Source organism: Cyrtonyx montezumae, unplaced genomic scaffold (assembly GCF_038088225.1).
Source record: "Cyrtonyx montezumae isolate F1298 unplaced genomic scaffold, pur_monq_1.0 scaffold_9, whole genome shotgun sequence".
In the NCBI taxonomy this organism is placed as follows: Eukaryota; Metazoa; Chordata; class Aves; order Galliformes; family Odontophoridae; genus Cyrtonyx; species Cyrtonyx montezumae.
Window position 1 is genome coordinate 3,448,023 of NW_027072100.1, and position 25,547 is coordinate 3,473,569.

Here is a 25,547-nt window from a genome sequence, read left to right on the forward strand (position 1 = left end):
GCATTGACGCTCCATCCCCGCTAGAAAGAGACAGGGCAGGAGCAGGAACCCGAGATCTGCTGGCGCGATGCCGTACTTCAGTCGCTACCGATAGGAGATCGCGGTGCGCGCAGCCGGGCTCGGAACCGGGATTTTAAAGAGAAGAGAGAGACAGAGGAGGAGGGGGGAAAAAAAGGACCGCGACGGAGGACGGCTTTTAATCCGAAGGAGGGGGGAGCCGGGCTGAGCCCCTCGGCGGGGCAGCGGGGCGGCTCTGCGCGGGCGCGGCCGCTGGGGGGGTCCCCTCCGCCCGCCTCCCCCTCCTCTCCCCGCCGCCACTCGGCGGCTCCGCCGAGCAGCACCGCGGCTCCGGCTGCCGGGGCCGCCGCCGCGCCCGAGCTCCGATGCGGGGGAGAGCGGCGGGGAGGCAGCGGCACGGCGGCAGCGGGGAGGGCGGGCGGTGAACTCGCTCACTCCGGGGAAGGATGACCGGCTTCGCCGCGATCGTCTTTTTCCTGCGGCTTTTGCACGAGGCGGACGGCCAGGCTTTCCCAGGTGAGCCCGGTTCTCGCGGAGCGCCGGACCCCGGCAGCCTCAACTCTTGCAGCCTCAGCACCGCGGCGGATCGGCTCCGGTGCGGCCGGGATGGGGGTGGGGGGCTCGGGCCGGGAGGGTCCCGGTGGCCGCGGGCCGGGGCCGCTCGGGAAGTTGTGCGATGAGAGGGGCTGAGCATCGCCGGCTCCTTGCCGGACTTGCAGCCCGTACGAGCCGAGCGGGCTGCGGGAGGAGGTGCGGCCCCAGAGGGCTCAATGTCTTCCTCCTCCTCGGCTCGGTTTCGTGTTGTTTCCAGGAGTTAGGAGCATATTTTTCTTATTTTCCCCCCTCGCATCTCGCTGCTCAAGTAACTTTCCCCGGGAAGCCGCTCGGGCTGGCTCCTTCCCAGCTGTCGTTCTTGCCGTGGCTCTCTGTGCTAAGGAATACTTTGCTCCCTGGCATGTGTACGTTAATAGCAGCTTGCTATTTCTCCCTCCTACGAGTTCCTTTAGGCATAGTTTGGATGGCTTCGAGACGACAGGTGCAGGCTTCTCCTCTTGTGCCATTTTTGTAGGTGAAACTAAGACGTGCGTGGTTCTGGCTCTTCCCTCGAATATTTCAGTATGAAACTGTCTAACTGCAGTTCCTGTTTAACGCTGGAAAATAAACAGTTGTAGCGTTCCCCTTTCCTGACTCAATGCATTTAGTTCTTGAAGTTTTGATTAAAACCTTCCTGGTCTGTATATACACAGGACACTTCCTCCCTGTGTGATGTTGCTTAATAGAGATGAATCTCAGTGCTGGATGACCGGGTTCCATGCCTGCAGCTCGCCTTAGCTTCCTCTCTACCAGTGCTAGGTTTTCCTTGAGACTGAGAGCTCCGACGGCTTCACCTCGCTTCTTTAAAACAGAACTAGAGCGCAGAGCAGCAGATGCTGAGCGAGCTGTCAGCGCTGTGTGCCTTTCAGTAGTACCTTCGGTGCAGCACGGCTGGAAAAGTTTGCCATGGGGAGGGCTGGCCGGGCACCGAGGCCCCCGCTCGGCAGAGGGGATGCTGTAATCCATCAGTACTTCGGCAAACCATGGCATCTTGTTGACATTGCTAGGCAACTGCACATAGCTGCAGAGTTATTAGGAAGCTGGGAAGTCTAACCTAGTTAGGGAGCTTCTTCCCTGAGTAAGCGATACGCGGGGCTGTTTCTGTCCTTTCTATTCCGATGGTGTTTTTTTGGGTTCTCAAGTGTGTGTCATATCGCTCGGGGTGAGATCCTCGCCTTCTGATGAGTCGTTTGGCCAGGTGCTTGGGAAGAGGCTTTCCTGTGAAAGTGGGGAACGTTGTAGGGGCAGGGAACGCTTGGAATTGAGGGGAGTAGCGATATAATGTGAGCTAAGCACGCTTGAACTTAACGAAAACATCTGTCTGATCCCTGCTTTCAGGAAGCCCCACAGTGTGTTTGTTTTTTGGTCTGTTTTGTGGAAGTGGTGCCCGTGGGGTTTCCTAACCGTTAGTATTGCCTCCTCCCGTCTCAGCGTGCTCTTTGCTGTTCAGAGCAAGAAGTGCTCCTTCTCACGGTGTCACAGCTGCTTGTGCCGGGAAATCAAAGGACAGCTTCCTCCCTTTGCACCGCGGGTCTTCCGTGGAGCTCCGTCCGCGTCGTCGATGGTTTCACAGGGAAGGAAGGAAGAGGAAAAGCCGAAGTTTCTCGGCCGCACTCGGGTGAAGTTCGCGCTTCCCGCTCGGAGCGTTCCCGCGTCGCCCATGTGGTGGCGCTGTGCCCATTACTATGGGCGCCGCCGTCCCCCGTTGCTGGAGCGGCATCCCGCAGCCCGGCGCGTTGCTCGGCAGCCGCTTCTCAGACATCCCGAACGCTCCGGGCGAGGAGCTGATGCCTTTCGAGTTTGTTTCCAGTGGCGCTACCAAGTCGCACGGCCGCCAGCCGAGGCGGAGCAGTGCTGCGTAAATTCTTACCTGTTTCTTTCCGTTATCCCCCCCACACGTGGGGCTGGAAGGACTGCAGCCTCCTGCTTGGAGTGCGTGGCTTCGTACTGAGGGAGCAGGCTGACCTTTATTTCCTTACGTAATTTCTGTGTTGTTCTATTTATAACTTCCCCCCAGCGATCGCTTTGGGTTACGTGCGAGCTCTGTGCTCATCACCGAAGGCATGTGTCTGGAGTCTAAACTTTTGGGTGGCTCTGGGGCCAGCTGCTGCTTCCCTTCCTCTGCTTTCCCATAGAATAGGTAATGCGTTCAGGAATGGTGTAGGCATTGTACTAAGGGACGTGGTTTAGCGGGGAGGTATCAGTGGTAGCTGTGGTGGTTGGACTTGGATGATCTTGGTGGTCTTTTCCAACTCTCGGTGCTTCTGTGACTCTTTCAAGTAGCACTGAGTAACTCTAGTGATTGTGATTCTGTAAAAGCTCAGGAGCTAAAGCCCTTTTCTTAAGGGAGTATTTCTTAATGTTTTCTGCAAAAGCACGTGTGCAGCTCTGCTCCTGCTCTGCAGAAGATCCCGCTGGTTGCTGTGTACTGTGCTGCAGCCCTTTGTGTGTTCTTAATGCCAGAGAGTGGAGCACATGGATGATAAAGTTCATCTGCAGCTGTGAAAGGCACCTGGGGGGGAAAATCAGCCAGTGGGTGGGCACTGGGGCTGTTCACCTGGCCATCAGGACACTTGGATGTCTTCTGACGTCAGTGTCTATCTTTTCTTTTTTAGTATATATCTTTTTCTTTTGCTCGTTTGTCTGTGGGAGGGCTCCCTGGTGCTGTCAGCTTTCAGCATGCCACAAAGTTACCACGCTGGATGGTTTGTGGCACAGTTTGTCTGGGGATCAAAGGAAGATGAGATGGGGGACGGACAGAGCTGGAAGGATCTGGGGGGAAAAGGGGGGGGGGAAATGAATTCATTTCCCAGGAGTTAATTGAGTCGTGGATTTTGCTGTCGGTAAATTGGCAGTGAAAAATGGATCTTTCCGAGTAAGCTACTCAGTGTGGCAATTGTTAACAATGCAGCCATTTAACTCAGTAATCATTTTTCACTCTCGCTGGGGAACTGTTCGGGCTACAATTCAACTTTATTTTCTGTTCCTGGCTGCTGTGGTTTATTTTCTAATAAATAATTAATATTAAGAAGGTGACTTGAAACTGCCTCCCTTGCAGTGGTTGTGAAAGGCCACTGTGTGCTGAGGTGTTTGTGGATCTGAGCTCTAGTCCTACGGATGCAGAGCCCCTCTTTCCCTTCTCCCTTCTGAGAGTCCCCCAGCACTGCTGTTTGTGTTTAATTGTACTTCTGGAAGAGCCTGTAATTCTCTGTGTGGGCCCATGTGCTCCAGCTTTCAGTAATACTGCAGGAATGATTTGGGATACTTGTTCTAGAATATAATAGTATTTTTTCAAAAGCACCACCATCTGTTGCCATGGAAACCTGTGTAGTGGTAAAGATGTAGGTCTGAGGCTCCGTGAACCTCCCAAAAAACAGCTGCGATCAGGGGCTGCTTCTTATGGGAGCATCTACTTTTGTATACCAAAACCCAGTTAAGTGGAGATGAGAAAGAAGAAATAAACTGATCAATTCTGCACCGCGCTGGCAATCCTCCTGAATAGCTTTCAGCACAAGATTAGCATGTCTCTGATTCTCTGTGTTCAGTGTTTCTTTTTTTAAGCTCGTTATTTATCATAATGGTGGTTATGCTGCTGTTAACATCCATTGTAGTTTTATAAATGGGGTAAACTAATATATATCGATGGGTGTTGTTCTCTGAGTGAATAGGAAGTGCTGAACATAAAGCAGAGAGGTGTGGAACGTTAGCTCCCGAGTTGAAATATTTTGTCAATGTGTAAATCTGAGACTCACTTGACAGAGAGGTCTGGGAAACCCAGCTGCTGAGGTGTGAGAGGCACGGGTGGGTTTGCTCACTCCTGCAAGCAGTAAGAGCACTGCTTGTCTGTTTCACTGTAGAAATACCAAAGATTAGCTGGCATTCATAAAAACTCAAGGTGTTTGGGTGAAGAGCAGCAGGAGCGTGTGTATAGCTCTGTATAAAGCATGCATCCTTCAGAGAGACACTGCTTAATTTAGTATGGAAACTGCTTTGGAGTATTTCCCAGGTGTCTTGTAACACACAGACACAACGTGCCATGGAGTTTCAAAAATGTGCTTGTAGGTACGTTGGTAGACAAGGCAGAGAGCTTAAAGAACAGCAGTGTGTGCAGGGCACTGCTGTGATGGACCTCTGGAAGCTGCAAGGAACCTCGTGTGTCTCCTGGTGGCTGGGTACCAGGGCACTCTCCTGAATTGATGCAGTTTGGTTCTGTGTTCTCATTTCTGGGAAGAATATGGTGCACTTAGATTTTATGGAACTTCTGAGCATTTTATGGAGCAGCATTACTTGGCTCATTTAAACCACAGTGTTTGGACAGTAGTCACTTTTTTCTTGTGGCACTTGAATTTTACAGTTCTCTTATTTTTCTCCTGACAGTGAGCTGCCTGTGTGTGCTGCCTGGCACTACTTGGGTGTTGTTTCATTGCAGTGATACTTTTTTTGGAGAGAAAATGCAATGTATTTACCGGTCACTTCTTACTTCTGGATGTTGCTTCCTCACTGCCGTGGCATCATTAAGGGCTTCGTACAACCTGGCCCTATCCTTCTGTACATTTGTAACCAATGTGCAATTGCTTCTAGTGTTCATTACTGCAAGCTCTAAAGATGATCTATCTTGATGGAAGAAGAGATCATTCCCGTGTCTTAATCAGACCATACATCATTTAATCAGAGCCACTTGTTTTTTAATATCTGGTAAATACATCCTATCCATCACATCATGGTTCAGAGATGTTGGATGCTATGCAACCTGGATATCAGGGCACTGCACGCTCTGTAAGAAGCATCATAGAATCACAGGGTGGTTGGGTTGGAAGGGGAACTTAAAGTCCCCCCAGTCCCAACCCGTGCCATGAGCTGTATGCCTCCACACCAGATCAGGCTGCCCAGGGCCCCATCCTGCCTCAGGTACAGCTCCCATGTGGACAGACCCTGCTGCAGAGGAGGTGAGGCTGGCAGTGAATCTTCTGGTCATGTTTGTTTTAGCAGGTTGCCATCAGGTGTCTGTCAGTTAGTACTGTGAGTAATAGGAAATATGGATAAACTACATTTGACTTAATGTCCGTTTTGTATGAACCTGTGCAATGGAAAGATAGACTCATTGTAGCCTGTTAGATTGATTTTTTTTATTTTATTTTTTTCCCAATATTTGCAACATATGTTTGTGTCTGATCTGACTGCTCTTCTCAAGGATCACAGTTTTGCTTCTGTGTTCTGTGCTGAAGTTGCCTGGAGAGTCAGGCAGGACTTCACTTGGGCTGGGGGCCTGGGGTGTGGGTAGGCACCTGCCCTGTTGTGAGATCATGAGGTGACTGTGACTCTGTGGTGCTCTCTCAAGGCACACAAAGAGGTGGAGGTTTCCTTTCTGGTAGCTTTTGCGTTAATAGTTTTGATGTTTGCCTGCCAGAGTCCATCCGAGGGTTTTCAGAAACACTGAAAAGTAAATGATTTTTTTTGAAGCAAGAGATGCAACAGATTTGGGAGTGCTATTGATCAGTGCACTAGCTGCTGCAATAGTGCTAGTGTATGATATAAAATAAATGCTGTCTTGGGTATTCCTCACCAAGAGGTAAAGGGGCAGTGCTTACTTTCTGTTCTAACCTTACTCGTAATCCTTTCAGGGATGACTTTTAATATGATTTGGGTGAAGAGTTGAGCACAGACTTAAAATCATACTCATATAGGCTGGCTTGGGTTGGAAGGGGCCTAAAATACCATTTAACTCCAACCTTTGTGCTGTGGGTGGAGTGGCTAAACACTAATTCAGGCCCTAGATCCTCTCCCTCATCCTGCTGCCTCGTGGCCCTCTTTTGATGCAGCCCAGGATGCAATTGGCCTTCTGTGCTGCAAGCACACTCTGCTGGCTCCTGTTAAGCTTTTTGTTTACCAGGACAAGTCCTTCTTGGCAGGGCTACTCGAAAGTTCTTCTTCTCCCAGTCTGTACATATACCTGGGATTTCCCTGATCCAAATTGAATACCTTGCACTTGCCTTTGTTGAGCCTTATTTGGTTCACGTTCCTTCTTTCTATCACATCAACTATGCCACACACTTGATCCTATCAACTGGGCTACTGATAAAGATGTTAAAGAGCACTAGTTCCAAAATGGACCCCGAGGGACACCACTTATCACTGGCCTCCACCTGGACATAGAGTTTTTGACACCATTCTCTGGTTGTGACCTTCCAACCAATTCTTTACCCACTGAATAGTCTGCCCTTTGAACCCATATCTCCAACTTTAAGATAAGAATGTGGGGTGGGACCGTTTCCAAGGCCTTGCAGAAGTCAAGCTTATTATCATACTCATGGGTAATAACTTCAATGTTAATTCTATCCTTCTTCATGTCAGTTGTCACTAATTTTCCTGTCTTATTTGTTGGTGGGTTGGGGATGTATATTTAAGTCTTCCTTTTCTGGCCAGTGTTCATGTGGAAGTCCTTCCTATTAGTCTTCACGGTTCTTGCCACTGTCACTTCCAAGTATCATAATCTCAGCTTTGATCCCACATAGTGATTTTGTTGAATGGCTGGGAAACCAGAGCTGTTTCTGTGGTTCCATAACAGCTCTGGGCTCAGTGCTCACAATAGCTGTGTTGAGAGTGCTGACTTGGTGCTTGCCCTCTGCAAAGTTGTAGAGGATGACAATAGGAAGAGAACTGCACTTCGATCCTGAGTCCATCTTTTTTTTTAATGTTGGGAATCAGTCCTTCTCTTCTTAAATTTGAAGAAAATGCTATTACCTGTTTGAGCAGAAATGGGCCTTTGAACTGTACTGAGGCTATTCATCTTGAAATGTTGTGCTTTTGTTTTGTTTTGGCTCTCATACTGCTCAGTTTGTCAGTGTTCCTTGAATGACCAACGTCAGTGCATCTCCATTACCTGCGTACCAATTCAAAGGCAAGCTCCTCAGTGATGAGGATGGAGCTTTGCAAATGGAAAGAAAGGTTTAAATAGGCAAATAATGATTGTGTGTGGAGTGCTTTCAGGTTCCTTTTGTTGGTTGTTTTTTTTCAATGAAAACATTGTGCTGAGGGTTCTGTTCATGCCATGCAATTTTCCTTACGAGTGTGATGGAGACAGATGGTGCAAGTGTCTCTTGGTGTAAGTGTGCATGTCTGTGACTGCCCAGCAGAAGGAAGGCTTGGCGTCAGTAGAACGGAGGTAATGGAGTTTGGCTGCCATAGAGGGGGCTCTTCTCCTGTAGAAGTACTTGCTGGAATTGCAGCAGTACTTACTGGATATGCAGAAGAGCAGTTTGTCAGCAAGATGGAAAGTTGCTGCACTTGAAGTTCCTCTCTCCAAACGTGTTTCTGTCAGCATGCCCCTTTTTGGTGTCGGCAGCCTAAATCTCATTCTTGGTGTCAATTAAATGCCCTGACAGAAGCAGTTGTTGATGGAAACTGTAGAGCATTACGTATCTCCACCATGATCAGTTGGTTTTTTTTGTAGGAATATTCCATGTCTTGGTGGTACTTCAGATGTGTGGATGAAAGATTATTATTTTAAGTCTTACTTCTTTGTTCCCTGAACAGCATCTGTATAAACCTGTGTGCACTACCAGTAATGCTGTCCATGCACTCTGGACTGTTTTTAGGAGCTGTGTGTGTGTGCATCTCTGGTGGGCAGGAAGTCCTGCCTGTGATTGCTGTTTAGGAGCTTGTCTTCTTTCTTGCTGCGCACTTTATGGGTGGTTGTCAGTTTCTACCAGTGTCAGATCCCCCACAGTGAGCACCTTCATGTTAAAGTCCTTTTTGCCCTCCTTTTTATTCTTTTTAAACCTAATGTGCTTGCTTTACTGCATAACAGCTCTGAAATAACCAAAGAGCCACCTGTGTTACATGCTGCAGAGGCAGAACGGCTATCTTTGTACCCTGGAGGTTTTCATCCCTAAGAAAGAAGGAATGGCAGCAGTGATGGTGGCTGCCAGCAGATGTCGGTTGGGGGATGCTCAAAGAGGAGGAGTTGGATGTGGGTGTGGGGGGGAAGAGGAAGGGAGGAAGCATGAAAGAAGAAAGGTGAGGGGAACCTGCTGGGATAGGCCTGGGGAGGGAGCAGGCATGAAAGAGCTCAGCAGCTGCTTGCAGCTTCTGAGGGTGGCTGTTGCTGCCGTTGCCTTTCTTCTCCCTTTCCCTGAGCTAATTGCAGCTAGGAAGAGAGCTTGTTGTTGCTAAAGAGTTAGCCATTAGGCCAGAACATGGGCTGCCATTTATTTATTTTTTTTATTGTTCTCCCTCAATTGCGCTGTAGTATTTTCTCAAACTGGTTGAGCTTCTCTTCATTCTCTTCACAACCCAGGCTGATGAGAGCACTTTCAATTTACTAACAAACTGTTCTGTGTTTGCTTAGAAAAGTATGCGAGCTTCGCTGCTACGTCTGCCAATCACTTAATATTTTAAGAGGCTATAACTTGACAGCAGCAAGTTTTCCCTGTTGTTACTCTCCAACTGATACTTTAGAGATCTCTTCCTGTGAGTGCTGCTGTATTTATGGTACAGTTGCATGCTGCTTGTTTTAGTAATGAGAAAGAATGAGCATGCAGCAAGCAAAAGCAAGCAAAGTTCATCTTGTAAAATGCTGTTACCTCTTGCTGCCTGTACCAAGTTGGTTGAGAGAGCAGTAGCATCCAAGTAACCTGCAACTTGTGAAGCGTAGCTGTGGGTGCCATGCACAAGTCATTATCAGCATCAGAAAGCTGAAGCCAACTGCATGTCCTTGCATCTTCTTCGTTCCGGGAAAGAAAAGACACATTTTGGAAATCCTACAGGATGAGATCTGATAAAGCTTTTGGGTCAGTGGCTTTGTTGCCAGCTCTGACTTCATTCCCTTTAGGGTGGCTGAGTTTCGTGCTAGGGCGATGAAGAAGTAGGCAGTGCTGGCCTGTCCGTGTGCCAGCAGTGCAGACAGTTCCCTCCTGTTCCTCCTGCACACAAACACATGCGTGTTGTGATTGCCAGGGGTGCAGCTGACTCCTTGGATGCTGCCTGGCTGGATTGGACCCACTGTTTAATTTCTGTGGGGAGGAAAATAATCATTAATTCCAAGCCCCGTTGAAAAGTTTCCATGACTGTGATCTAAAAATTGATATGAGGGAAAACAGCTGCTCTAAAATGAGTAGTTCTGCTGTTCTTGGGGTTCAAACATTCCAGCATGAATTTGAAAGGAAAATAGTGCATATAATCTAGTACAAAATAACAGTAAGTCATATAGGAAGTCTCATGTATACTTTAACAGAATTTCTGCATTCAATGAGTATTCATATTCATACTATCTCATTCTACAGTGGTAGAAGCAATGTTTCAGCTTCCCAATGCATTGCCATTGTTACAAGTAGGGTTTCCTAGAGAAATAGAGAATATATTCCTATTATTTGAAAACTGGAGATGGTTTATATAGAAACAGATATCAGCACATGGTAGTAATACTCAGAGAAGCAGAAAGCTTGGAAATAAACAACCGCTGTCTCTGTTGGCACAGGGATAACTCTGGAGACTGCCAAGGCCAGAGCCTGCAAAGATAAAGAAGTATAATTAATTGTCCTTAGATGAACCTACCCAGCAGAAGCAACCCTTTTAAAGTCAGATCTCTACGTTGCATCTATTATAATAAAGCTTTTCCACGTGGCAATGTTTTTAATGTTTTCTAATGTACTTATTTACATTTCTTTGCATTTTTAGTGTCAATACTTAACATACTGAGTGTAGCTCCATTGGACATCTGTTTTGCTCTTTTACTTTGATGCTTTTCTAGCAATAGCACAGTTATTTCTGCAAATGGCTGAGAAGTAATACTTTGGAACCAACTCTTGCTGTTGGCCGAAGGTCACTCAGCAGCTCCCCACATTAAATCACTCCTTTTTGTAGTTGTTTTTAGGAGGCTTCTTCTTTGCTGTATCAGTGGAAGTGCTCTAGCTCCTGTGGTAAGAAAATAAGTCATTTCCCTTTGCTGAAGTGTTCAGGAGAAACTTGGAAGCAGTTCCTTTGTAAACTGTTCTTAGTGATGGTGGAGAAATAACATCAAGTTGTCAAAATTATGATTTGGAGACAGAAAATTTGCCCCAGCCTTGGGAAACTGCAGTTTTGCAATACTGCAGTGTAGATATGGAGTAAATTTATGGAATTACTCTGAGTTGGATGAGTGAGATCTGGGAGTGATGTGGAGAGTCTGAGAGGACTGACAGTTGGCAGTATGTTTTCATATGACTGAAATGATTTTGAAAAGAAGCAAGTAAATTGTTGTGATCTACATAAGCTGCAGGTCAAATATTCTGCCTTTACTACATGCTTGGGATTTATTTTTTCCTGCCTTGATTATATGCTGGATGTTAACTTATTCCTGCCAGTGACAAACTATTGCGAGGACTTGGAAGTGACCAACGACTTATTCCCTTTTAGAATAGAGTCACAGAATCACCAAGGTTGGAAAAGCCCTCCAAGATCATCCGATTTCCCCACTAAATTGTGTCCATCAGTACAACATCTAAATGCGCAGATATGTGATCTAAATGTATTTAACTCCCAAGTCTTTTCAGCTGAGAAGTGAGCTGTGACAGGGAGAGCACCTTGGAGGAGGGGAGGAAGGGAGAGTTATATAATGTGTACGGAGGGTAATAAGATGAGATCTGAAATGAGAACATAATTTATTGTAAGCAGTGGGAGAATCTTATTGCAGGTCCGTGAGGCTGGAGAACTGTGTCCCAAAGGAAATGGTGGAAGCCCTTTTGCTTGGTCTCTTTTTATTGAGACAGGGCAAAATAACTGACTGCCATTGATAGAGGAGACAGTAATGCAGTCCTTGCAAACATTGATGAATCCTCTGCTAGCTTTTTTTCTCCAAATTTCAAACTTCCCTGTAAAGTCATTGAAGAGGGGAAAGATATTACAAGAATAAGGAGAACCACAGATTTGTAGGGGTTGGAATGGACCTCTAGAGATCATATAGTCCAACCCCCCCTGTGTTTATGGAGGATGTCATGTTTAGCATGCAGTAAGTACAAGTGATGTTAGCTCACTAATACTTCTCAACCATTTTCAGTTCATCTGATTAAATATCTGAGGACAATGGGTTTGACAGCAGTGGGATTTGGTTGAGGGTCACAGCATGTCCTCTCCTGCTTCCCATGTGCTCTGCTCTGCTTACACTCACAGAGGAGATAAAGAGCATGGCTGCATTTTCCAAGCAAAGAACTTTGGGTAATAACTGGTTGGAACAGAGTGGGTGTGTGCATCCTTCATCTGTTCTTTCATCAGCAATGGCAGCGAATTGAAGATTGTATGGTAGCATCATGTACCCCTCTAAATTCCTCCCCGGGGCTCTGGATAACTTGTCAAAGCTGGGCTTTGGTGTCTGTCTGCTGACTGTCACCCTGGTGGAGCCTGATTCTTAGACCCTGGGTTTGATATGCAAAGGGCTTAAGAAGCCATAGCTGCAGCTGAAGTCAGTGCTACTGTTTCCTGTTTGTGGGGCTGATGCAAGTTCCAAGGGATGCTGAAAAGCCCTGGGTGCTTCAGATGGGGAATACAGAATCAATGCTGTCTTCCCCTTAATCTCTGAGTCGCTGAAGATGAAGCTGTGGGGCACTGCTGAGCACGTGTGTGTGCATGGTTGTGAGGGAATAGAAATTCTATAGCTGTAGAGAAATCCAAGAGGAAATTAATAATTCTCTCTGTGGAGATCAGTTTGCATAGCATGCAGTAAATAATGCATGGGGTCACGCGGCTAACAATAAGATTAAAACAAAATATTGAATAGCTGCTCATTCAGTAAGTACCATCCATCTTTTGCACTGAACAACAAAAAGGTCCCATGGCAGAAAAGAGTATGGGATCAGGAAATTATTCTTTCTTTAATGTCGGATCTACAGGAGGGCAGATGCAGGGTTCTGTGGATGACCTTTCTGCTACGGCAATTAATAACCTTCTGAAAGCTTGATTTTTGTTTTTATTAACAATACTGTCCTTTGCTGCCTTGCTTTGAGGTGGGGAAGTCCATCAGCAGCCAAATCTGGACAGTAATTTGGGGACTTCTCTGTTGGGACTGTATGAATGCATTGGCAGGGGATTTTACTGCTGCTCTGTGACTGTGAGCTCTTCTGCACCATACCCTGCCTCCTTTTCTCCTTTGCAGTATCAGCCTTGACTCTGTCACGTAGGTGTGTGAGCAAAGCTTTGGGTAGTTTTTCTTTGTGGAGGGCTGCCCAGGGTGGTGGCATGTCTTAGGCTTGGCCCACGAGCAGGCAGTTGGACTGGGATGAATTGGGATGTTTGAGAGTTCGTGTCTCTATGTCTGTAATCATATTTGTTACGTGATGCCTCATGGTGCAATCATTTTATAGTTGTATGAATCAAAATCAGCATGTTATGTGCAATTAAGGTCATCCTGTGCTTTGTTCACTTCAACTTGAAACAGTAGAAAGCTGGGTGGGGAAACGAGTTTTGCTGCAATTAAATTGAACTGATTATTTGAATCACATTAAAGAATAAAGGAGGTGAGAAATAGGCTGTGTAATTTATCGCTCAACTTGAGGATATTCATGCTTCCTGAAAATTAATTTCAGTTCCATTCACTTTTTTCCTCTGTATTTACTTTGTTGTGGAGTTGAGAACAAATAATGAGCTTCACATAAAAAAAAAAAAAGCATTCTGCTTTCTTCATATGCCCTCAGGCTTCCAGCTTATCCTTGTTCTGTTCTCCTCTTCACAAGCTGTATCTGGTGGCCACTTGTTCCTCCTGCATCCAGTGTGTTGCTGCTAATGCCCATTGGTGCTGTTAAATTCTGTTCCAGGCATTTATGTGCTGTGATGACAGATGTGTGCCTGATAAATATGCAGAGCAGTTCCTGTTCTGAGGCCATAAAGGTGAATGGATTTATTAGAAATCCTCTTTAAATTCTCCTCTCCTTTGCAACATCTCTGCTAAAAAGAGCAAGAAGGTAAGAAAAATTCTGTAATTAAAACAATTTTAAGAGCTTTTTCCAAGACAGGGTTTTCTCTTAAAGAATCTGGCTTTAAAAATGCATGCTTGCAAACCCTTGATGGAAGCCTGTGCTCTGGTGCTGTTGGAACAGGGACTGGAGCTCTGGTGGAGGTCTTCTGCTGGTGCTGGGCTGTGGTTGGAGCTGGCAGGTTGCTTTCTCCGAGGTGCTGGCTTGCCTTGCACATCCCTGGCAGCCAGAAGTGCCTCTGCTGCCCCTCTCAGCATCTCCCACTGAGAACCGTCAATGCTTTTCCTGCTGTGGATTCAGTTTCATCTGTGATAAAGTTTGCAGAGGGAAGGAAGGCTGTATGTTGGAACAGTGACTGTAAATGGCATCTACTTTCAAACAACTGATTTCTATTAGTATGGGGACTTGGAGCAGAGCCTGGGAACTTAAAATGCAGTTTAGTGCTGTTACTTTGCCCTATGGGTGCTTACTGGGTAGGTAGGATGAGGTGGATAAAGCACATATCATGCACTCAGGCTGATCCTTTTGTTGGACTTCACTTTGACTCTGTTCACTTATTTCCATTTTAATGTTTTAAAGTAAATACAATATTTGTTGTACCGAGTGCTGTTCCCCAGGATACCTGTTTCTTCAGATAATAAATTTTGATTCCAGGAAGATTATGGAGGAAGAGAAAGTATTTACATCCTCACTCTATAGTGAGGTGAGTTGGGTACAAGAGCATTATCTGTAACATGTGTGTAATTACACGGGGAAAAGATTTAAAGAAAATGTATTTTAAGATTTAACATGAATCAAGCCCTTCCCCTCCCCCAGCCTTCTGTCAGATCACTGCTAATTAACCTTTTGGAGGTAGGCATATTGCAGCCCTCCATGCTCCCATGTTTCTGGGAGAATCAAGGAGTTCTCACAGCTATAGAAGTGAAGCCTTGGCCTTGTTCAATAACTGGAGGTTTTCTTGGTAACAAAGCAGACCGCTGGATGTTGTACCCAAACAGTACCAGTTGAGAAATGTGCTTCCTTTGTAATATTTGTGTACTTGCAGGAATTTCAGCTTGGTGTGACACTCGGGGACTAAATGAATATTTAGTCATGCTTTAATGTGGGATCTGGAGGCCCGGGTCCTCTGCTCCAAGCTCTGTCCTGGCCCTGTTTTATAATTCCAGTTGAGTTTATTTTTTCCGTGTCTCAGCCTATTGCAAATGACAAATGGGAAGCTTAATTAACACTGAAATATGACGAAAAGCAATGAGTGTGTGCAGTGCGATTTCAGGCTGGCTCTCCCATTGTTACCAAATGACCTGCTCCCTTGGAGGTTTGGTAAGATCTTGGCTTGACATCCAGAAACGTGTTGAATGAAACTGGTAGAGCTGCCCAACTGACCTGCCAGGAGCTTTACTTCTGCCTGAATGATGCACTTCATGATGAGTCCACACCAAACCTGTGCTTGCTAAAGCAGAGCTGGTGGTCCCACTGCCACCTGCAAACCTGCTGCAACCAGTAGAGTGAAGAAAGTACTTTCCAGAATTCTAGCATTGGACAGTTTTGTTTTAAACTTTGTCCTGATTGCCTTTTGTAGCCAAGAGTAGAGGTTGGGGTTTGGAGCAAACTGCTTTCCCTTGTCTTATACATAGGGATGTACAGGTGAGACAAATGATGGTTTAACTGGGGTTGTTTGCAGGAGGCTGCAGCCCTCTCCGGAGAGCTCCTTTGGGTTAGCAACTACGTGCAACCTCTTTAGCAACAGAAATCAGATTTGCTAGAGGATGTGGATGTCATGCTCCTCCTGAAATGGATGTTGCACTTCCTCTTGTAAAACTCCTCTTGTTTTGCCGTGTCTTATGGAGAGCAGTGAGAATGTATACAGTTAAAAATGTTCCAAAATGTTAATTCCCACCTTCTTGATCTACAGTTGTTCAGGTATATGTAAAGTGCCATCCAGGTGTTTAATTAAATGTCATTGATGTTGGAACTGAATCAGTCTGGTTGAGGTGAGGTAGGACCTCTGGAGATGGCCCAGTCCACTGCTCTGCTCAAAGCATCGTCACCACCTGGAACAGATCCTCGTGGCTGTGTCCACGTGGGCTTTCCACATCTCCAGAGGTGGATGCCACAACTGGAATGGGGCAGTGTTCCACTCTTTGTCCACCTCTACATTAGTGTGTTGTGTTGGGAAGTTTTGCTCAGTCATCCTTATGCCTTCCCACTGGGTTTTTACAGGCACTGGTAAGATCCTTCTGAGCCTTCCTGCCTCTAGGCTACACTATCCCAGCCTCTTTGGGATGTCAGATGCTCCAATCATTGTCATGGCTCTTTGCTGCACTTGCACCAGCGCATGAGCACACACACACACGCAAGCACTGTGGTTTCCTGCACGTGTTAGTGCAACCCTAATGTATTTCTTGGCTGATTTACATACTGTCTTTTTTATACATACAGATATACAAAGGATTTTAATTGGAGATGATTGATACGTAGGGCAGAATTTCCCAGGTGGTTCTTGTCTGATTGTATTTCAATTTGTGTGCTTCATCAAATATTTGGCTGCACTGAATAAGTTGGTATATTAAGTTAGGCTGTCCTGATTTACTGTCTCAGTCCTGTCCAGTAGGCAGAGGAAGGTAATAATCGGTCTGTCAGTTGCTATTATATTTTCATTTGAGAAAAAACATACTGCCTATATATTCCCTGAGCAAAAAAAAAAAAAAAAAAAGATTTGGTGAAGTACATTTCTAGAGTGGCTTATTTTGGCAGCTGTAACTTTTCTAAGATATCTTGAACAATTCTACTCCTTTACAGACCTGAAGCAATTTCTAGTACTTGGACCTCCTTCAAGTCTGGAGGTATCTTTGCTGCCCAGGGTGCTTGGCTTCATAGAAATAAACTCAGAGTGTGCTTTGAATTCTGTAAATCAGAAAAAAAAATCGATGATTTATTCTCTTTTATGGTCCGTTGAATGACTTAGGGCTGTTTGTGGTTTAACTTCTCTAAACCCTTTTACTGGGAGTGCTGCTACAAAGCGCCGGTGCTTATTTGATACCTTCAGGATTGTAGGGGAGTCCTTTTTCTGCCAGCACTATACTTAAAATTTGTGTTTATTATACCATTCTTCAGAGATGAACAATGTTTGTAGGAAAAAAAGGCAGGGCTTTTGCATGCTGGGTTAGACTTGACTAGAAAGCTGTGGAAAGTAGGTTTTGCATTTGTTGCAGTGAATATGCAGACAACCCAAATCATTGCAGCTGGTCTATGGCTGTTCAGGTCCACTTGTGTGGGGCTCCACTGGTAATTCCAGTTCTTGTTACTGGGCTGACAGTACTTCTGGTGTACCTGCTTGGAGCGATCTTGCTGACTTTAATGATTTGTAGAAGGATGAATTTGACTACCTGCTTTCAGGAGTCTGTAAACTGCAAGTAGTCTTGAAAATACATTTAATAGTGTTGGAATTCATGCATTGAGCAGGGTAAGACAGCTCCTCGGGGCAGGGCAGGCCTCTGTCTGCTGTGAGCTTGGCTGCTGTAATGAGGAAAGGTGGAGGTGTTCATGCAGACTTGTGTATGTAGTATGAGATTAGAAGTCTGAACAGTTGAATCTCTCCTCTTTTGAATCTGAATGATCTCCTGGTTTATTGTTATTCGTGTCTGGACCCAGCTGATACACAGACTCTACTTGGGCTGTGGAGAGGCAGGTACTGAAGTACTTACTAGGGAATTTCTGGATCAGAACAGCCCTTAGCAGTGTCTTTGAAATGCTTTTAAAAGACCCAAGTCTGCCCAGACAATGGATATTCATAATGTCCCATCTTCTTCTCAGAACTGGAGAACTCCACATTGTTGTTCCCAGTCTGGGGAACTTATACCAGTCTGTGCAGTGGGACAGTCAGAGCAAATCCCGTGTTAATAGTGCATGTGATTGTGACTAGCTAAGGCACTGAGGCTGGAAAGGATTAGTAAGATTACCAAGTCCAGCCCCAACCCATCCCACCGTGCCCACTGACCACATCCCTCAGTGCTGCATCTCCATGGTTCTTGAACACATCCAGGGGTGGTGACTGCACCCTGTGCAGCCTGTGCCACTGCATCATCATTCTTTCTGAGATGTAATGTTTCCTAACATCCAACCAGAACCTCCCCTGGCATAACTTGATGCCTCTCCCTCTTGGCCTGTTGCTGTTATCTGGGAGCAGAGGCCAACTCCCACCTCCACCACCTTCTTGTGGTAGAGAGTGACAAGGTGCCCCCTGAGCCTCCTCCAGACTGAGCTGTCCCAGTTCCTCAGCCACTTGTTGTAAGACTTGTGTTCCAGCTTTGCTCCTCATAGCTTTGCTGCCCATCTCTGAACACACTCCAGGGCCTCGGTGTCTTTCTTGTAGTGAGGGGCCCAATACTGAACACAGCACTTGAGATGCAGCCTCACCAGTGCCAAGTACAAGGGGACAATCACCTCCTTGTCCTGCTGGCTGTGCTACTTCTGATACAAGCCAGAATTCTGTTGGCTGTATATATATATATATATATATATATATATATATGTGTGTGTGTGTACGTGTGTGTGTGTGTACGTGTGTGTGTGTGTACGTGTGTGTGTGTGTACGTGTGTGTGTGTGTACGTGTGTGTGTGTGTACGTGTGTGTGTGTGTACGTGTGTGTGTGTGTACGTGTGTGTGTGTGTACGTGTGTGTGTGTGTACGTGTGTGTGTGTGTACGTGTGTGTGTGTGTACGTGTGTGTGTGTGTACGTGTGTGTGTGTGTACGTGTGTGTGTGTGTACGTGTGTGTGTGTGTACGTGTGTGTGTGTGTACGTGTGTGTGTGTGTACGTGTGTGTGTGTGTACGTGTGTGTGTGTGTACGTGTGTGTGTGTGTACGTGTGTGTGTGTGTACGTGTGTGTGTGTGTACGTGTGTGTGTGTGTACGTGTGTGTGTGTGTACGTGTGTGTGTGTGTACGTGTGTGTGTGTGTACGTGTGTGTGTACGTGTGTGTGTACGTGTGTGTGTACGTGTGTGTGTACGTGTGTGTGTACGTGTGTGTGTACGTGTGTGTGTACGTGTGTGTGTACGTGTGTGTGTACGTGTGTGTGTACGTGTGTGTGTACGTGTGTGTGTACGTGTGTGTGTACGTGTGTGTGTACGTGTGTGTGTACGTGTGTGTGTACGTGTGTGTGTGTGTACGTGTGTGTGTGTGTACGTGTGTGTGTGTGTACGTGTGTGTGTGTGTACGTGTGTGTGTGTGTACGTGTGTGTGTGTGTACGTGTGTGTGTGTGTACGTGTGTGTGTGTGTACGTGTGTGTGTGTGTACGTGTGTGTGTGTGTACGTGTGTGTGTGTGTACGTGTGTGTGTGTGTACGTGTGTGTGTGTGTACGTGTGTGTGTGTGTACGTGTGTGTGTGTGTACGTGTGTGTGTGTGTACGTGTGTGTGTGTGTACGTGTGTGTGTGTGTACGTGTGTGTGTGTGTACGTGTGTGTGTGTGTACGTGTGTGTGTGTGTACGTGTGTGTGTGTGTACGTGTGTGTGTGTGTACGTGTGTGTGTGTGTACGTGTGTGTGTGTGTACGTGTGTGTGTGTGTACGTGTGTGTGTGTGTACGTGTGTGTGTGTGTACGTGTGTGTGTGTGTACGTGTGTGTGTGTGTACGTGTGTGTGTGTGTACGTGTGTGTGTGTGTACGTGTGTGTGTGTGTACGTGTGTGTGTGTGTACGTGTGTGTGTGTGTACGTGTGTGTGTGTGTACGTGTGTGTGTGTGTACGTGTGTGTGTGTGTACGTGTGTGTGTGTGTACGTGTGTGTGTGTACGTGTGTGTGTGTACGTGTGTGTGTGTGTACGTGTGTGTGTGTGTACGTGTGTGTGTGTGTACGTGTGTGTGTGTGTACGTGTGTGTGTGTGTACGTGTGTGTGTGTGTACGTGTGTGTGTGTGTACGTGTGTGTGTGTGTACGTGTGTGTGTGTGTACGTGTGTGTGTGTGTACGTGTGTGTGTGTGTACGTGTGTGTGTGTGTACGTGTGTGTGTGTGTACGTGTGTGTGTGTGTACGTGTGTGTGTGTGTACGTGTGTGTGTGTGTACGTGTGTGTGTGTGTACGTGTGTGTGTGTGTACGTGTGTGTGTGTGTACGTGTGTGTGTGTGTACGTGTGTGTGTGTGTACGTGTGTGTGTGTGTACGTGTGTGTGTGTGTACGTGTGTGTGTGTGTACGTGTGTGTGTGTGTACGTGTGTGTGTGTGTACGTGTGTGTGTGTGTACGTGTGTGTGTGTGTACGTGTGTGTGTGTGTACGTGTGTGTGTGTGTACGTGTGTGTGTGTGTACGTGTGTGTGTGTGTACGTGTGTGTGTGTGTACGTGTGTGTGTGTGTACGTGTGTGTGTGTGTACGTGTGTGTGTGTGTACGTGTGTGTGTGTGTACGTGTGTGTGTGTGTACGTGTGTGTGTGTGTACGTGTGTGTGTGTGTACGTGTGTGTGTGTGTACGTGTGTGTGTGTACGTGTGTGTGTGTACGTGTGTGTGTGTACGTGTGTGTGTGTGTACGTGTGTGTGTGTGTACGTGTGTGTGTGTGTACGTGTGTGTGTGTACGTGTGTGTGTGTACGTGTGTGTGTGTACGTGTGTGTGTGTATCTCCACGTTTTGTTCCTTCCCTATGCTGAGACTCAGGAGCCAACATAGTCTTTGAACCTGTGTCAGGGATGGAGCAAGCTCTTTAGTTTGGGACATAAAGTTAATTTCCTTCTATAGGAGGATCTACAGCTGTCTGTGTAATGTTACCACTTGAAATCTATAGTAATATTGGTGGCTCATCTTGTTTTGGAGTGGTAAAAAGGGAAGGATAGCAGCACAGAGTGCTAGTTGTGAAGCTCAAAGAAACATAAGAAGCCCAGGAGGAGGGACTGCATGAAGTCACAAGGAAAATGGCCCCTGCTGAGCTGCAGTACTGTGAAGGTGGATGTCTTCTTTTTATTTTGAAAAGAAGTCCTGTTCCTGTTTCTCAGACTGTGCTCTGCTTTGAGTGCTTCCCTGCAGGACCTGTTGCTAGCTGTGCCGGTGCAGGAAGGTGAGGACTTGAGCTGTTGTTCATCTGCTTGGTGACTTGCTGCTCTACAGAGGATTTAAGAGAGCTCCCTGCAAAGACTTACGCTGCAAGAAGTGTTTTTCACCAGCTTGAAGGAAAACTCCTTTCCTCAGCAGTGGGTAGGAGGGGAAAGAAGGCAGCACTGAGCGTGTCTGTCTTCTGAGCACTGCCCTGCTTTTTTACCTTCTGCTCTGAGCAGTGTTTGGGTGGGAGGCAGGTGTCAGTCATGCTGATAAACGGCCTGAGATTGATTTACTTTGTAAAGCCACTTCAGGGATCCTTAGATCTGCTGTGTGGGAGCACAGTGGAGGCAGAAGGAGAACTAGGGGGAGTTGCAAAAATGGGTAATGGGGTAAGAATGCAAACATCACTTTGAGTTGAATAGGTGAGGACAGCTAACTTACAGTTTGGTTTTCTTCTGTGGTTCTGGAACCCTGAGGTGTTTGCACAAGTGGAGCTCCCTCAGCCCATGCAATGAGGAGAGTGCTCCAGGCCCTGAGCATCCACTGCTGGGCTCAGTGTGACCTCAGCCACAGCTTGTGGGTGCCAAAGTCCCATTGTGACAGTGTTCTTGAGAACTAAACAGTGAAAGAGACTGGGGATATCAGGTAACTAAAGGGCAGCAGTTTGTTGTCGTGTAAGCCAGTGTTCCAGAGTTCTAGCTCTAAAACTCCTTCAGAAGTTTTTTGTCTTTTTCATTGGGAATCTAGAGATATATTACTTTAAGGTCCCTAGTTAAACATCCTGCCACTGCAACTGAGTGCATCTGTTAAAAGTGAAGAGTACAACAGAAACCTGTTAAAGAAGTGTCCTTTTGTTTCTTATCTGCTCTGAAGAAGCGAAGGGTCTCTTGGATGGCAGAGTATTCCATGAGATGTGTGGTGAAAGTATGGTTAACATTTCAGATATTCTTTGTAGGGGTGGGGAACAAAAAATAAGTTTCTGCTATATCTGTTGCTTAATTTTTCTGCTGGAAGCCAAGTTTTCAATTTCAACCTTGTATAATATAAATGAAGCTTGCTTTCAAGATGAAAGAAATCTTGATCAATACCAAGTAAACACTTGTTTGGGAGCTTTCTTTCACATAGAATGTGAAAACTTCTTGCTTCAATTCAGAGCAAAATGTTACTTTGTGTTACAATTAAAATCTATTGATTTTTTTTCGACTCAAAGGTATTAAAGCAAAGATGTTCACGTCAGCTCCTCAGCTGCTTCCTTGTAGCACTGTTTTGCATAGAGATAAAGCCTTGCACATACAGCTGAGTTCTGTTTTTCAGCCCTCCCCTCCGTATCTCTTAATGTTTGTGCTAAGTTGTAGATATGCACAGACTGCTTATCAGAATTACCAACGAGTGTCTGCTTGCAGATGCAGAATTATTTCTGAATTTGATAGGAAGATAGTGTATTTGTGCTAGCTTTGGGAATCTGCTGGAAGCTGAACTTTGAAAGGAAGTTTTGGCATGTTCCTCTGCTCCATATGCATCCTAACCCCAATAGTATTTCCTACACCGTAGAAAATACATATACATGTACATAATATAACATTTTAAACACAGTAGGACATGCATACATCTCTGTAAAATCCTGCAGTTCCAGCCCAAATCAGAGGCTGGGGGAGATAACACTCTTGGGTTTCTCTTTGAGCTGTAGGATATTAATGTGCAGTGGAACTCCCCACACCAATTAGTGATCTCTGCTGAGGAAGCTTCTAGGAATGACCTTGCTCTCACAAAGCCACGTGGCCTCCTGCAGATGGTTCCTTATTGCCTCAAAATGAGCAACCATTGTGCTCTCTCTTGTCATGACTTTTTAACATTCCAGGATTTTTGGTATCTTTATTTTGTAACTACGAAGGTTTGAGCTGTTTGTTTACATCTGTGCACTCAGCCCAGTGCAGCAGAGGGCACAGATGCTTCTGGGAAGGTCTTGAGAGAGTTCTTCTAATGAAGCTGGAAACTGGATTGTGACCCCGTATGTAAATGTTGTGCTTCTGTTTGGAATTCCTTTGTCTAATATAGTGCTAAAAAAAAAGTCTGAAAAGACTGTGATGTGAATATTTCAGACAAAGTGTCTTTTTGGGTTTGGCAATTTTCAGCAAAGGGAGGAGGATGCTTAATAGGAAGTTTGGGGTAGAGTGAGTGGGTTAATCGTTAATTCAGAAAAACCTATTTCTGATCACTCTTGCTTTCACTGATGCTCCTTAGAGCTAAACTGTAAGCAGCAGAATTCTGCATACAGCTTCGTAGAGTCACAGAATCGTTAAGGTTGGAAAAGACATCTAACATCACCCAGTCCAACCCCAACCCATCCCACCACACTCAGTGCCATGTCTCCACTTTTCTTGAAGACCTCCAGGGATGGTGACTCCCCCACCTCCCTGGGCAGCCTGTACCACTGCATCATCATTCTCTGAGAAGTTTTTCTAAACATCTAACCTGAACTTTCCCTGCTGCAACTTGAAGCCATTCCCTCTCATCCTATCACTTTTACCTGGGAGTGGAGGTCAACCCCCACATCACCACAGCCTCCTTTCAGGGAGTTGTAGAGAGTGATAAGGTCTCCCCTGAGCCTAATCTTCTCCAGACTGAACCACCACAGTTCCCTCAGATGCTCCCAATGAATAAGACTTGTGCTCCAGACCCCTCCTGGCTTCACTGCCCATCCCTAGACACACTCCAGGGCTTTGGAGTCTTTCTTGTAGTAAAAGACCCAACGCTGAATACAGTATTTGAGGTGTGGCTCAGCTTCAGTCAGACAGAGGAGATACAAAGGTGTTACCTGGGTTTATTTAAAGTCTTGTGTGTTATCTGAGCAGTTGTGTCCAAGGGTTTGCTCCAAGGCCCATCAGAATGCTTGGAAAATCTGTTAATATGAATGGTGGTGGGTCAGCTCCAGCTTGACTGTTGGCGTTGTTTGAAGCAGATGAGTCCTGTCAATCTGTAAGCCATCTTTCTTTACCGTGCTCTTCTCTTGTGAGCCTGATGTCTCTGTTTGCAGCCCTCAGATGGTATTATTACAGCAGATCAGCTGACAGAGCAAGTGCTTCCAGGAGGTGAAGGTGCTTAGCTCAAATCCCGGTGGGATGGAGGCCCTATGCTGCTTTGATTGAACATCCTCCCATTCTGTCAATATTTGGTTCTTACACTTTTCATCTGTTGGAACATCGCCCTTCTCAGAAAAAGCAAACATTTGCTCTTCCCTCATTTCAATATTGGGCTGTGAGAGAATGGTTGTGATTACTGCTTCATACCAAGTGCCTAAAATGCATCTTAACTGTGCTTTTGAATTTGCTCCATTGCAGTACCACTTATTAAATGCCAACTTGATTTTCTGCTTGGATTGCTGAAAATAATGTCTATGTGTGTAAGTGCTCTGTAGTATATGCAGATGGAGGACCTAACTATGAGTTTCTGGGCGTAGCTTGGCCCAGTATTAAAAGAATTAATCACATATGTAAAGCTCTGCGTGTCCTTTCACTTTTGCTGAACATGAATCTTCATCTGGCATCTACAGCATCATATTTGGGATGATGTCCAGATATTAAAAAAAAAAGTCAATAACCATTGCCAACTACTGTGGCAAGGAACCAATTATCCCATTCTGTTTTCATTCCTCTGTGCACATGTCAATAAATAATCAGTCAGCCATAATCCTAACCAACTCTCATTAAACGTGTGTCCTGAAAGCTTCTAAACTGTAAATGGTGGCGAAAATGCCCTTACTCACTTGTTTCTTTCGATTTGTTAAAATACCTATCGAGGCCTTAAGGTGTTTGACTATGCTTAAAAATATACTGTGGAAAATCAGATACCCATTACACGGACTGATCCAAATTGACACAAATTCCCATGCGCCGTATGAGCTGCATAATAGCTCTGGGGAAGCATCTCGGCCCTGACTAATGGGAGGCTGTGCTGCAAGTGGATTCATCTCTTTTGGAGCTCTTAACTTTGAAAGTTGTGCAAAGTGACTCTGTAGTTTTTCTTGCTTGCGAGAAGATTTGTAATAAACTGTTCTGCATGCAAGTTATGCATCTTAAAGGCTGAGATTAAAAGAATAACGTTATAGGCAGGAGATATGGTTAGCTGGAGATGGAGCGATGAGTGATATGCAAGACTGTGGGATCTTTTAGTAGTAGTTGGAAGGCAGCAGGTTCCCAGTGCTCAAAAAATAATCTGGTCTGCACCAGGACGACAGTTGATAGCATCATAATGGTTTGGGGCCTTGGGAAAGAGGGTGGCTGTGTCTGCACCCAGTGATGGAGGTGACAACTGTGCTTCTCCACGTGTCTGCCACGTACTACAGGAAGAAAAGAGGTCATAGAGGAAACTGTAGTGACAACAGTGTGTGTTTTTCTAGGGAACATCTGTGCTGTTTGTTCACAGTTTCTGTGAACCTCCGGATGTCAACAACTGAAGCACTTGTAGTTCTGATGCAATGACATCAAGTATTGTCATGCATCTTTTAACTTTGAAGATGTGTTTTCCTTTGAACTTGCAAGAGCAACCATTGTTTTACTCACAGAGGTTAACATACGGATGTTAAAAGAGGCATAGGCGTTTCTGCTGGAGTCAGACTGAGGGGTTGTGGGAAGAGAATGAAGCACAATTTAACGTTAAATGGAAATGGAGAACTGCAGATGGTTTTAAGCATGGGAATTCAAGCTGCTACTTTGCTGGCTTTCAATCTGTGTGGAGAAGCTGAGGCTGCACAGCCCAGACCTGGGGTTTTCCTTTGTTTGAAGGAGAACAGATTGTTTGCTTTGTGATTGACAGAATTTTATGTTGGGGGGAAAAAAAGTTCTGAGTTACAGCTGCAAGGTCTCCTGCCTGGAACAGACTGGTTTTTGTCTTACTGTTTTGTTTATGTGGTGCAGCCATGTTGTATTTCATGCATCAGTAATAATTTAATTTGTAATGATCCTGCAATTCTGTGG

At 45.8% G+C, this 25,547-nt stretch overlaps 1 protein-coding gene across 2 annotated transcripts in view; it reads left to right on the top strand.

Moving 5' to 3' along the window:
• Positions 1 to 464: 464 nt before the first annotated feature.
• PTPRT (protein tyrosine phosphatase receptor type T) overlaps positions 465 to 25,547 on the top strand; it is a 409,415-nt gene continuing 384,332 nt past the window's right edge. For both annotated transcript variants that reach the window (XM_065754165.1, XM_065754164.1), the window contains exon 1: positions 465 to 534. In XM_065754165.1, the coding sequence (XP_065610237.1) occupies positions 465 to 534 (70 nt within the window). The remainder of the gene's footprint in view (positions 535 to 25,547) is intronic.